This window comes from Triticum urartu, chromosome 3A, assembly GCF_056163025.1.
Source record: "Triticum urartu cultivar PI428250 chromosome 3A, HENAU_Tu73, whole genome shotgun sequence".
Classification (NCBI taxonomy): Eukaryota; Viridiplantae; Streptophyta; class Magnoliopsida; order Poales; family Poaceae; genus Triticum; species Triticum urartu.
Window position 1 is genome coordinate 107,301,573 of NC_141875.1, and position 11,141 is coordinate 107,312,713.

The following is an 11,141-nucleotide window of genomic DNA, read 5'->3' on the forward strand; positions in this document are numbered from 1 at the left end:
CCACTTCCAATTGTCATCGTGCTCCGAAGGCACCAATTAGGCTAATGCCACTGGCTCCGAAGGCACCAATTAGGAGAAATTGTATATAGCTACCTAATTTTATACATATATACATGTGTGTATATATGTGTGAATTAATGGTGGTTGTGAGACATTCGATGATATATATATATATATGATCGGTTCTACTAGAAATTCTATTTATATATATATGCATAACGTGTACAATATGTAGCATCATAAAATACCAGCAAACGAAAAAGAATTAAATGGAAAACAAAAAATTAAATGAAAAAGAAATCATAAACCCAACCCCCCCCAACCTTTTAATATCAGCTGGTGTCACCAACCGGTACTAAAGGGCTCCCTGCCCCCGGAGTTGGCTCGTGCCACGTGGTTGCCCTTTAGCACCGGTTTGTGCTGAACCGGTACTGAAGGGGGGACCTTTAGTTCCCACACTTTAGTACCGGTTACCGAACCGGGACTAAAGGGCCTTACGAACCAGTGCTATTGCCCGGTTCTGCACTAGTGATGCCTCCTATTTATGATGATTATATTGATGAAAGTGGGTTTGGAAGAGTGTCAACTTTAGGAAGTAATGATTCCACTATTTTGGAGGATATAGAATCTTATTGTGATAATTATGAAAGCGGATTTGGAGAGGTCATGACTTTATTTAGTGATCAATCCACTATTTCGGAAGAGGTTCCAATTGATTATGAGAACAAAGTTGATATCTATGATGATTATTGTGATGACTTGTATGCTATTAATAATAATGATAACCATGAAATTTTTCATCATGATCTTAGTTTTCAATTGGATTATGCCTCACTTGATAGTTATTTTGTTCAGTTTGCTCCCACTACTATTCATGAGAAGAAATTTTCTTATGTGGAGAGTAATAAAAATTCTATGCTTGTAGATCATGAAAAGAGTGCTTTATGTGATAGTTATATTGTTGAATTCATTCATGATTCTACTGAAAATTATTATGAGGGAGGAATATATGCTTGTAGGAATTGCAATAATATCAAGTTTCCTCTCTATGTGCTTAAAGTTTTGAAGTTATGCTTGTTTTACCTTCCTATGCTAGTTGATTATTGTTCCCATAAGTTATTTGCTCACAAAATCCCTATGCATAGGAAGTGGTTAGACTTAAATGGGCTAGTCATATTCTTCATGATTCTCTCTTTATGTTTCAATTCTTATCTTTTATGCGAGCATTATTGAAATCATCATGCCTAGCTAGGGGCGTTAAACGTTAGCGCTTGTTAGGAGGCAACCCAATTTTATTTTAGTTTCTTGATTTTTGGTTCTGTTTAGGAATAAATAATCCATCTAGCTTCTGTTTAGATGTGGTTATATGTTTTAATTAGTGTTTGTGCCAAGTAAAACCTTTGGGAAGACTTCGGTGAAGTCTTTATGATCATGCTGTAAAAAACAGGAACTTTAGCGCTCACGAGATTAGCGATAAAAAAATTACTGGAGAGTGCTATTTGTTGATTCTTTTTGCAGATGATTACTAGACAAATTCCTCAGGTCCACCAATTTATTAGAATTTTTGGAGTTCCAGAAGTTTGCATTAGTTACATATTACTACAGACTGTTCTGTTTTTGACAGATTCTGTTTTTCGTGTGTTGTTTGCTTATTTTGATGACTCTATGGCTAGTAAAATAGTTTATAAACCATAGATAAGTTGGAATACAGTAGGTTTAACACCAATATAAATAAACAATGAGTTTATTACAGTACCTTGAAGTGGTGTTTTGTTTTCTTTCGCTAACGGAGCTTACGAGTTTTCTGTTAAGTTTTGTGTTGTGAAGTTTTCAAGTTTTGGGTAAAGATTCGATGGACTATGGAATAAGGAGTGGCAAGAGCCTAAGCTTGGGGATGCCCAAGGCACCCCAAGGTAATATTCAAGGACAACCAAGACCCTAAGCTTGGGGATGCCCCGGAAGGGATCCCCTCTTTCGTCTTCGTCCATCGATAACTTTACTTGGAGCTATATTTTTATTCACCACATGATATGTGTTTTGCTTGGAGCGTCAATTTATTTTATTTTGTTTTTATTGCTGTTTGAATAAAGTACCAAGATCTGAAATCCTTAAATGTTAGAGAGTCTTCACATAATTTCATGATTATTCAACTACTCATTGATCTTCACTTATATCTTTCGGGGTAGTCTGTCGTTTGCTCTAGTGCTTCACTTATATTATTTTGAGAGTCTTAAACAGCATGGTAATTTGCTTTATCCTAATATGCTACATATTCAAGACTAGTAAAAACTTTCTTATGAGTGTGTTGAATACTAAGAGAAGTTTGATGCTTGATGATTGTTTTGAGATATGAAGATGGTGATATTAGAGTCATGCTAGTTGAGTAGTTTTGAATTTGACTAATACTTGTGTTAAAGTTTGTGATTCCCGTAGCATGCACGTATGGTAAACATTATGTAACAAATTTGAAACATGAGGTGTTCTTTGAGTGTCCTCCTTACGAGTGGCGGTCGGGGACGAGCGATGGTCTTTTCCTACCAATATATCCCCATAGGAGCATGCGCATAATGCTTGGTTTTTGATGGCTTGTAGATTTTTGCAATAAATATGTGAGTTCTTTATGACTAATGTTGAGTCCATGGATTATACGCACTCTCATCTTTCCATCATTGCTAGCCTCTTCGGTACCGTGCATTGCCCTTTCTCACATTGAGAGTTGGTGCGAACTTTGCCGGTGCATCCAAACCCCATGATATGATACACTCATTCACACATAAACCTCCTTATATCTTCCTCAAAACAGCCACCATACCTACCTATTATGGCATTCCCATAGCCATTCCGAAATATATTGCCATGCAACTTTCCACCATTCCGATTATCATGACACGTTCATCATTGTCATATTGCTTTGCATGATCATGTAGTTGACATCGTATTTGTGGCAAAGCCACCATTCATAATTCTTTCATACATGTCACTCTTGGTTCATTGCATATCCCGGTACACCGCCGGAGGCATTCATATAGAGTCATACTTTATTCTAGTATCGAGTTGTAATCATTGAGTTCTAAATAAATAAAAGTGTGATGATCATCATTTTTTAGAGCATTGTCCCAAGTGAGGAATAAAAAAAGAGAGAAAGGCCATAAAAAAGAAGAAGGCCCAAAAATGAGAGAAAAGAGAGAGAAGGGACAATGCTACTATCCTTTTACCACACTTGTGCTTCAAAGTAGCACCATAATCTTCATGATACTCTTGTTTTGTCACTTTCATATACTAGTGGGAATTTTTCATTATAGAAATTGGCTTGTATATTCCAACAATGGGCTTCCTCAAATGCCCTAGGTCTTTGTGAGCAAGCTAGTTGGATGCACACCCACTTAGTTTCTTTTGTTAAGCTTTCATATATTTATAGCTCCAGTGCATCCATTGCATGGAAATCCCTACTCCTTGCATTAACATCAATCGATGGGCATCTCCATAGCTCATTGATTAGCCTCGTTGATGTGAGACTTTCTCCTTTTTGTCTTCTCCATATAACCCCCATCACTATATTCTATTCCACCCATAGTGCTATATCCATGGCCCACGCTCATGTATTGCGTGAAGGTTGAAAAAGTTTGAGATTACTAAAGTATGAAACAATTGCTTGGCTTGTCATCGAGGTTGTGCATGATGAGAGCATTCTTGTGTGACGAAAATGGAGCATGACTGAACTATATGATTTTGTAGGGATGAACTTTCTTTAGCCATGTTATTTTGAGAGGACATAATTGCTTAGTTAGTATGCTTGAAGTACTATTATTTTTATGTCAATATTGAACTTTTATCTTGAATCTTCCGGATCTGAATATTCATACCACAATTAAGAAGAATTACATTGAAATTATGCCTAGTAGCATTCCACATCAAAAAATTTGTTTTTATCATTTACCTACTCGAGGACGAGTAGGAATTAAGCTTGGGGATGCTGATACGTATCCAACGTATCTATAATTTTTGATTGTTCCTTGCTATTATATTATCTGTTTTGGATGTTTATGGGCTTTATTATGCACTTTTGTATTACTTTTGGGACTAACCTATTGACCCGGAGCCCAATGCCAGTTTCTGTTTTTTCCCTTTTTCAGTGTTCCGCAGAAAAGGAATATCAAACAGAGTCCAAACGGAATGAAACCTATAGAAAAGTTATTTTTGGAACGCAAGCAATCCAGGGGACTTGGAGTGCACATCAAGGAATCAACGAGGAGGGCACGAGGCAGGGGCGCGCCTTCCACCCTCGTGGGCCCCTCGTGGCTCCCTTGACGTATTTCTTCCTCCTATATATACCAATATACCCTAAAACCTTCGAAAAATAGAATAGATCGGGAGTTCCGCCGCCGCAAGCCTCTGTAGCCACCAAAAACCAATCGGGACCCTATTCCAGCACCCTGCCGGAGGGGGGGAACCCTCACCGGTGGCCATCTTCATCATCCCGGTGCTCTCCATGACGAGGAGGGAGTAGTTCACCCTCGGGGTTGAGGGTATGTACCAGTAGCTATGTGTTTGATCACCCTCTCTCTCTCTCTCTCTCGTGTTCTTGAGGTGGTACGATCTTGATGTATCGCGAGCTTTGCTATTATAGTTGGATCTTATGATGTTTCTCCCGTCTACTCTCTTGTAATGGATTGAGTTTTCCCTTTGAAGTTATCTTATCGGATTGAGTTTTTAAGATTTGAGAACACTTGATGTATGTCTTGCCGTGCTTATCTATGGTGACAATGGGATATCACCTGATCCACTTGATGTATGTTTTGGTAATCAACTTGTGGGTTCCGCCCATGAACCTATGCATAGGGGTTGGCACACGTTTTCGTCTTGACTCTCCGGTAGAGACTTTGGGACACTCTTTGAAGTTCTTTGTGTTGGTTGAATAGATGAATATGAGATTGTGTGATGCATATCGTATAATCATACCCACGGATACTTGAGGTGACATTGGAGTATCTAGGTGACATTAGGGTTTTGGTTGATTTGTGTCTTAAGGCGTTATTCTAGTACGAACTCTATGATAGATTGATCCGAAAGAATAGCTTTGAGGTGGTTTCGTACCCTACCATAATCTCTTCATTTGTTCTCCGCTATTAATAACTTTGGAGTGACTCTTTGTTGCAACTTAAGGGATAGTTATATGATCCAATTATGTTATTATTGCTGAGAGAACTTGCACTAGTGAAAGTATGAACCCTAGGCCTTGTTTCTTAGCATTGCAATACCGTTTACGCTCACTTTTATTACTTGTTACCTTGCTGTTTTTATATTTTCAGATTACAAAAACCTATATCTACCATCCATATTGCACTTGTATCACCATCTCTTCGCCGAACTAGTGCACCTATACAATTTACCATTGTATTGGGTGTGTTGGGGACACAAGAGACTCTTTGTTATTTGGTTGCAGGGTTGTTTGAGATAGATAATCTTCATCCTACGCCTCCCCTGGATTGATAAACCTTAGGTCATCCACTTGAGGGAAAATTGCTACTGTCCTACAAACCTCTGCACTTAGAGGCCCAACAACGTCTACAAGAAGAAGGTTGCGTAGTAGACATCAAAGGTTGCGGCGGTGGAATTAGGTTTTTGGCTCCGTATCTGGTAGTTTGGGGGTACGTAGGTATATATAGGAGGAAGAAGTACGTCGGTGGAGCAACATGGGGCCCACGAGGGTGGAGGGCGCGCCCAGGGGGGTAGGTGCGCCCCCTACCTCGTGCCCTCCTGGTTGATGTCTTGACGTAGGGTCCAAGTCCTTTGGATCACGTCCGTTCCGAAAATCACGTTCCCGAAGGTTTCATTCCGTTTGGACTCCATTTGATATTCTTTTTCTACGAAACTCTGAAATAGGCAAAAAAACAGCAATTCTGGGTTGGGCCTCCGGTTAATAGGTTAGTCCCAAAAATAATATAAAAGTGTATAATAAAGCCCGATAATGTCCAAAACAGAATAATATAGCATGGAACAATAAAAAAATATAGATACGTTGGAGACGTATCAAGCATCCCCAAGCTTAATTCCTGCTCGTCCTCGAGTAGGTAAATGATAAAAACAGAATTTTTGATGTGGAATGCTACTTGGCATAATTTCAATGTAATTCTCTTAATTGTGGTATGAATGTTCAGATCCGAAAGATTCAAGACAAAAGTTTAATATTGACATAAAAATAATAATACTTCAAGCATACTAACTAAGCAATTATATCTTCTCAAAATAACATGGCCAAAGAAAGTTATCCCTACAAAATCATATAGTCTGGCTATGCTCTATCTTCACCACACAAAATATTTAAATCATGCACAACCCTGATGACAATCCAAGCAATTGTTTCATACTTTTGACGTTCTCAAACTTTTTCAATCTTCATGCAATACATGAGCGTGAGCCATGGACATAGCACTATATGTGGAATAGAATGGTGGTTTTGGAGAAGACAAAAAGGAGAAGATAGTCTCACATCAACTAGGTGTATCAACGGGCTATGGAGATTCCCATCAATAGATATCAATGTGAGTGAGTAGGGATTGCCATGCAACGGATGCACTAGAGCTATAAGTGTATGAAAGCTCAACAAAAGGAACTAAGTGGGTGTGCATCCAACTCGCTTGCTCACGAAGACCTAGGGCATTTTGAGGAAGCCCATCATTGGAATATACAAGCCAAGTTATATAATGAAAAATTTCCCACTAGTATATGAAAGTGATATCATAGGAGACTCTCTATCATGAAGATCATGGTGCTACTTTGAAGCACAAGTGTGGTAAAACGATAGTAGCATTGTCCCTTCTCTCTTTTTCTCTCATTTTTTATTTTCTATTTTGGCCTTTTTTATGGCCTCTTTTTTTCCGTCCGGAGTCTCATCCCGACTTGTGGGGGAATCATAGTCTCCATCATCCTTTCCTCACTTGGGACACTGCTCTAAAAATGATGATCATCACACTTTTATTTACTTACAACTCAACAATTACAACTCAATACTTAGAACAAAATATGACTCTATGTGAATCCCTCCGGCGGTGTACCGGGATATGCAATGAATCAAGAGTGACATGTATGAAAGAATTATGAATGGTGGCTTTGCCACAAATACAATGTCAACTACATGATCATGCGAAGCAATATGACAATGATGGAGCATGTCATAGTCAACGAAACGGTGGTAAGTTGCATGGCAATATATCTCGGAATGGCTATGGAAATGCCATGATAGGTAGGTATGGTGGCTGTTTTGAGGAAGATATATGGTGGGTGTATGATACCGGCGAAAAGTGCGCAGTATTAGAGAGGCTAGCAATGGTGGAAGGAAGAAAAGTGCGTATAATCCATGGACTCAACATTAGTCATAAAGAACTCATATATTTACTGCAAAAATCTACAATTTTTCAAAGCAAAGTATTACGCGCATGCTCCTAGGGGGATAGATTGGTAGGAAAAGACCATCGCTCGTCCCCGACCGCCACTCATAAGGAAGACAATCAATAAATAAATCATGCTCCGACTTCATCACATAACGGTTCACCATATGTGCATGCTACGGGAATGACAAACTTTAACACAAGTATTTCTCAAATTCAAAACTACTCAACTAGCATGACTCTAATATCACCATCTTCTTATCTCAAAACAATTGTCTAGTATCAAACTTCCCATAATATTCAACACACTCATAAGAAAAAAATTACTAATCTTGAATGCCTATCATAATTAAAGAAAACTACCATGCTGTTTTGTAGGACTCTCAAAATAATCTAAGTGAAGCATGAGAGAACAATAGTTTCTACAAAACAAATCCACCACCGTGCTCTAAAAGATATAAGTGAAGCACTAGAGCAAAAACTATATAACTCAAAAGATATAAGTGAAGCACATAGAGTATTCTAATAAATTCCAATTTATGTGTGACTCTCTCAAAAGGTGTGTACAGCAAGGATGATTGTGGTAAACTAAAAAGAAAAGACTCAAATAATACAAGACGCTCCAAGCAAAACACATATCATGTGGTGAATAAAAATATAGCTCCAAGTAAAGTTACCGATGGAAGTTGCGGCCGTGGAATTAGGTTTTTGGCTCCGTATCTGGTAGTTTGGGGGTACGTAGGTATATATAGAAGGAAGAAGTATGTCGGTGGAGCAACATGGGGTCCACGAGGGTGGAGGGCGCGCCAAGGGGGTAGGCGCGCCCCCCTACCTCGTGCCCTCCTGGTTGATGTCTTGACGTAGGGTCCAAGTCCTCTGGATCACGTTCGTTCCGAAAATCACATTCCTGAAGGTTTCATTCCGTTTGGACTCCGTTTGATATTCTTTTTCTGCGAAACTCTGAAATAGGCAAAAACTGCAATTCTGGGCTGGGCCTCCGGTTAATAGGTTAGTCCCAAAAATAATATAAAAGTGTATAATAAAGCCCGATAATGTCCAAAACAGAATATAATATAGCATGGAACAATCAAAAATTATAGATACGTTGGAGACGTATCATTACCTTCTGTGATATGGAGCATCAATACCACCCCTAACAGGTCTATGGGTTACACGCCTTTCTTCATGGTTTACGGAGCCGAGGCGGTCCTCCCTAGTGACATCCGTCAAGAATCGCCCCGCGTGGCGGCTTATGTTGAAGCTAATAATGAAAAAGCGCGCCAGGATGCACTTAACCTGTTGGATGAGAAGCATGACTTAGCAGCAGCTCGCTCGGTGATTTACCAGCAGGACTTGTGCCGTTATCACAGCCGCCGGGTTAAGTCCAAAACCTTTCAAGAAGGAGATTTAGTGCTCCGGCTCATTCAGGATCAAACTGATGCACACAAGTTATCCCCACCTTGGGAAGGGCCATTTGTGGTTAGCAAGAACTTGCACAACGGGTCATACTACCTCATTGATGTTCGAGAGCACAAAGACTCACGTAAGTCGGAGGAAGAGACCTGCTGGCCGTGGAATATCGCTCATCTTCGGCCTTATTATAGTTGAGCCACCGGCTCTCGTGATGTACATATTTTGATAATGTATATATTATGAATAAGTAATAAAGTAGGACCTCTATCCTTTTCATCCTCAATGATCATATGTTTTCATCTTCATAATTTCAAACGACCAATTGGGGGCTGATCGTACTCGAATCCAGCTTAACCCTCTGGTCCGGCTTATGATCGTATTCGAATCTAGCCATTAAACCTCATGATCACTAGGGGGATCCTTGTTCAAACATAGGTCGTATTCAAACCAAAGAGAACATAGTTGTTGGTACCCGCTTGATCGGCACACTGCCAAGCTCACTAGGGGACTTTGATCGTATTCGAATCAGAGTCGTTAGAAAACTCTCAAGGTCATTTGGGGGCTTCGTGTTCAAACATAGCTCGTATTCGAACCAAAGAGAACATAGCTGTCGGTACCCTCTTGATCAGCGCAACACCAAAGCCACTGGGGGCTACATGATAGTATTCGAATCCTAGCTTAACCCCTTTGGTCCAGTTTACTAATTGTATTCGAATCAGAAGCCTCAAATCTTTCTGTCTATTTTGGTTTATGTTTTTGCAAACAATCTGTATTTTTGGCTTCAGGTTTTTTGTCTAGATCTAAATATAGGTATGGTTTCAATTTAGCCCGGCTTGGTTTTTGACTATAAGTCGCCAGTATGACATAAAAAAAGTATCCGGTCTTGATTAACCCGGCCTGCTTACATTTATAAGCCGGAAACATATGATGATTACCAATGATCAAGTTTTGGGTTATCGCCAATATTCTACTGGTTTGATAAACCAACAGTGTGATCAAATATCACAGGTATGACATATTTTGTTATACTTAATCCACTCTTGATCATAGGAGTGTTTTATGTATTGGGCATTATGACCTATCCTACGGTAAACCATGGGATACTTGTGATCTGTTTTTGCATACATGAACAGATTCTAAGGTTGTTATTCAAAGCATCAGTGGCAGATATTCAATTGGCAGCCTCATGCAAAGTAGAACATGCACGATGGCATGGCAAAGTCAAAGTTTTACTACCCTATTACATGCCTCTACTGGCCAAATGAGATCAAGCTGTTTTTTAAAACAAAAGATCAAATTTTAGAGCCGCCCTGTGGTTCAATCTTCTTGGCCTGGCCACTCGGAGTCTTCGGCGTTATCCTTTGTCAGCTCTTAGTCTTCTTCCGCTGGCTGAAAAGTTGCTGATGACCAATCGATACCAGATAAAGCTTCAAATTGAGCTTCATCATCTATAAGCTCAGACGAATTGACTTCAGGAGCAAAGGTATGCTTACAGATTGGAGGGATTAAGTCCATCACTTTGTAAGCGGGAGTTGGCATCTTCTTGTTTTCCTGGTCATAAGCTGGATGATACTTGGAGATGTCTGAGTCGTTGGCAATGACTGTAGCCATTGGATGGATTTCCTTTACGGAGGCTGAGAAATCTTTCTGATCAAAAGGTGTACCATCTTCTTTCAAACTTGGGTAACCAGTGGCTACCTCAGACGGGTCAAGTTCTGGTACCCATGCCTTGGCCCGGCTTAAAGTTGTCACAGCGCCGGCTCTGGCAGATGATCGCTTTATCTCCTCAAACCTTACAGGCAGCACAGAGAGTTTCTTCAAAACATCTATCAACAAAGTTGGTGCTTGACCTGCTCGTGAAATGGCAGCTAATGTACGTTGAGTTCCAGTGTACAGCTGCTCAACAAGTGTGTAGACGGCTTTAAGCTTCACAAGCATGTCTTGATTGAGATTGTTGCTCCTGGGACCTGGATATATCACAGAATGATAAAATGGCGGGTTATATGATCACAATAATGATTCATTTCAGATTCTTAGTAAGGCGACTCACGAAAGATAGCTGAAACCATCTGACTTTCACGGTGTTTTAAGCCGGTAAGCTCAGTGGTCACTTCTTCAAACGCTGCCTCTGCCTTCTCAGCACATTGGATCAAAGCCGTTTTTTCATCCGCCCAAGCCTTTTTCTCTGCTTCAAAGATGTTCTTCAGTTTTACCGATTCGGCCACGCTAAATTCAAATTTCGACTCAGCCTTCCGGGTCTCAGTTTCCTGAGTCGCCAGCCGGGTCTTAGCATCATTCAATTGGGACTCAAGGTCAGCAGTGGCAGCCTGTATGAGGTAC

At 40.0% G+C, this 11,141-nt stretch overlaps 1 protein-coding gene across 1 annotated transcript; it reads right to left on the minus strand.

The window, feature by feature from the left end:
• Positions 1-10,172: 10,172 nt before the first annotated feature.
• On the minus strand, positions 10,173-10,870 carry LOC147978808 (uncharacterized). The gene is made up of 2 exons (XM_087514901.1): positions 10,852-10,870; positions 10,173-10,768 (listed from the first exon to the last, which is right to left on the minus strand). The coding sequence occupies exons 1-2, from the start codon at positions 10,868-10,870 to the stop codon at positions 10,173-10,175; spliced, it is 615 nt and encodes a 204-aa protein (XP_087371027.1).
• Positions 10,871-11,141: the final 271 nt, after the last annotated feature.